This window comes from Oxyura jamaicensis, unplaced genomic scaffold (assembly GCF_011077185.1).
Source record: "Oxyura jamaicensis isolate SHBP4307 breed ruddy duck unplaced genomic scaffold, BPBGC_Ojam_1.0 oxyUn_random_OJ72454, whole genome shotgun sequence".
Taxonomy (NCBI): Eukaryota; Metazoa; Chordata; class Aves; order Anseriformes; family Anatidae; genus Oxyura; species Oxyura jamaicensis.
In genome coordinates this window covers 4,391-6,260 of record NW_023311054.1, presented here as the reverse complement: position 1 = coordinate 6,260, position 1,870 = coordinate 4,391, and the positions used below count along the sequence as shown (strand labels likewise).

At 67.9% G+C, this 1,870-nt stretch overlaps 1 protein-coding gene across 1 annotated transcript in view; it reads left to right on the top strand.

Annotated features, from left to right (window-relative positions):
• Positions 1-18: 18 nt before the first annotated feature.
• Positions 19-1,870, top strand: part of USP39 (ubiquitin specific peptidase 39) — a 2,879-nt gene continuing 1,027 nt past the window's right edge. Inside the window, exons 1-4 of the mRNA XM_035314403.1 lie at positions 19-278; positions 357-434; positions 568-635; positions 1,192-1,523. Of these exons, the coding sequence (XP_035170294.1) occupies positions 137-278; positions 357-434; positions 568-635; positions 1,192-1,523 (620 nt within the window). The 5' untranslated portion in view covers positions 19-136. The remainder of the gene's footprint in view (positions 279-356; positions 435-567; positions 636-1,191; positions 1,524-1,870) is intronic.

The window sequence follows — 1,870 nt, the reverse complement described above, 5'->3', positions numbered from 1 at the left end:
CATCCCCCCCCCACCAAAACCAACCCTTAACGGGGCCGCTTCCCTCCCGCAGGCTCTTTCCAACGTCCCCCCCCTGCGGAATTACTTCCTGGAGGAGGACAACTACAAGAGCATCAAGCGTCCCCCGGGGGACATCATGTTCCTGCTGGTGCAGCGCTTCGGGGAGCTGATGCGCAAGCTGTGGAACCCGCGCAACTTCAAGGCGCACGTCTCGCCCCACGAGATGCTGCAGGCCGTGGTGCTGTGCAGCAAGAAGAACTTCCAGATCACCAAGCAGGGTGCGGGGAGGCGCCGGGGGCGGCCGGGGGGGAGCCGCCGCCGCGGGCACGGCTCTGATTTCTCCCCTCGCCCTGCAGGGGACGGGGTCGATTTCCTCTCCTGGTTCCTCAACGCGCTGCACTCGGCCCTGGGAGGCACCAAGAAGAAGAAGAAAAGTGAGGGGGGGGGCTCTGGGGTGGGGGCCCCCCCCCGGGGGGGGGGGGGGGGGAGGCACGGCTGCGGGTGATGCTCGCCACCCCCCTTTTTGAGCTGGGTTCGGCCGCCAACGTCCCCGTTCGGTGCCCGCAGCCATCGTCACCGACGTCTTCCAGGGCTCCATGCGCATCTTCACCAAGAAGCTGCCTCACCCCGACCTGGTGAGTTTCCCCTGGGGGTCAGGGGGCTTCTGCAGCCCTGGGAGGGGCCTTCCATGCCCTGGGAGGGGTCTTCCACAGCCCGGGAGGGGGCTCCACAGCCCAGGAGGGGGCTTCCACAGCCCAGGAGGGGGCTTCCATGCCCCGGGAGGGGGCTCCCATGCCCTGGGAGGGGGCTTCCACAGCCCGGCAGGGGGCTTCCATGGCCCAGGAGGGGGCTTCTGCAGCCCGGGAGGGGCCTTCCATGCCCTGGGAGGGGGCTTCCGCAGCCCGGGAGGGGGCTTCCACGCCCCGGGAGGGGGCTTCCGCAGCCCGGCAGGGGGCTTCCACGCCCCAGGAGGGGGCTTCTTCAGCCCGGGAGGGGGCTTCTTCAGCCCGGGAGGGGGCTCCCACGCCCTGGGAGGGGGCTCCCACGCCCCGGGAGGGGGCTCCCATGCCCTGGCAGGGGGCTTCCGCAGCCTGGCAGGGGGCTTCCGTGCCCTAGGAGGGGGCTTCCTGCCCTGGCAGGGGGCTTCCCACCCCGCCAGCCCCCTGCTGATCCCCGAGGCCGGTCCCGCAGCCGGCCGAGGAGAAGGCGCAGCTGCTGCAGAACGCCGAGTACCAGGAGACGATGGTGGAGTCCACCTTCATGTACCTGACGCTGGACCTGCCCACGGCGCCGCTCTACAAGGACGAGAAGGAGCAGCTCATCATCCCCCAGGTGCCCCTCTTCAGCATCCTGGCCAAGTTCAACGGCGCCACCGAGAAGGAGTACAAGACCTACAAGGAGAACTTCCTCAAGCGCTTCCAGCTCACCCGCCTGCCGCCCTACCTCATCTTCTGCATCAAGCGCTTCACCAAGAACAACTTCTTCGTGGAGAAAAACCCCACCATCGTCAACTTCCCCATCACGTGAGTGGCCCCGCGGGGGGGGGTTTTGGGGCGCCTCGAGGCCCCGAAGGGTCCTCCCCCGGGGCCTGAACCCGTCTTTGGCAAGCTGGGGCGCGCGGGTTTCGGGGGTGCCTTTGGGATCTCCCCCGGGGCCTGAACGTGTCCCTTGCGGAGTGAGGTGCGCACCTTTTTGGGGTGCTTTTGGGATCAGCCCCAGTGCCCGAACCTCTCCTTTGCAAAGTGGGGTGCACGGGGTTTTGGGGTGCCTTTGGGATCTCCGCCGGTGCCTGACCTTGGGCTTTGCAAACCGGGGTGCTCACATTTTTGGGGTGCCTTTGGGATCTCCCCTGGTGCCCACGTTCAGTCTT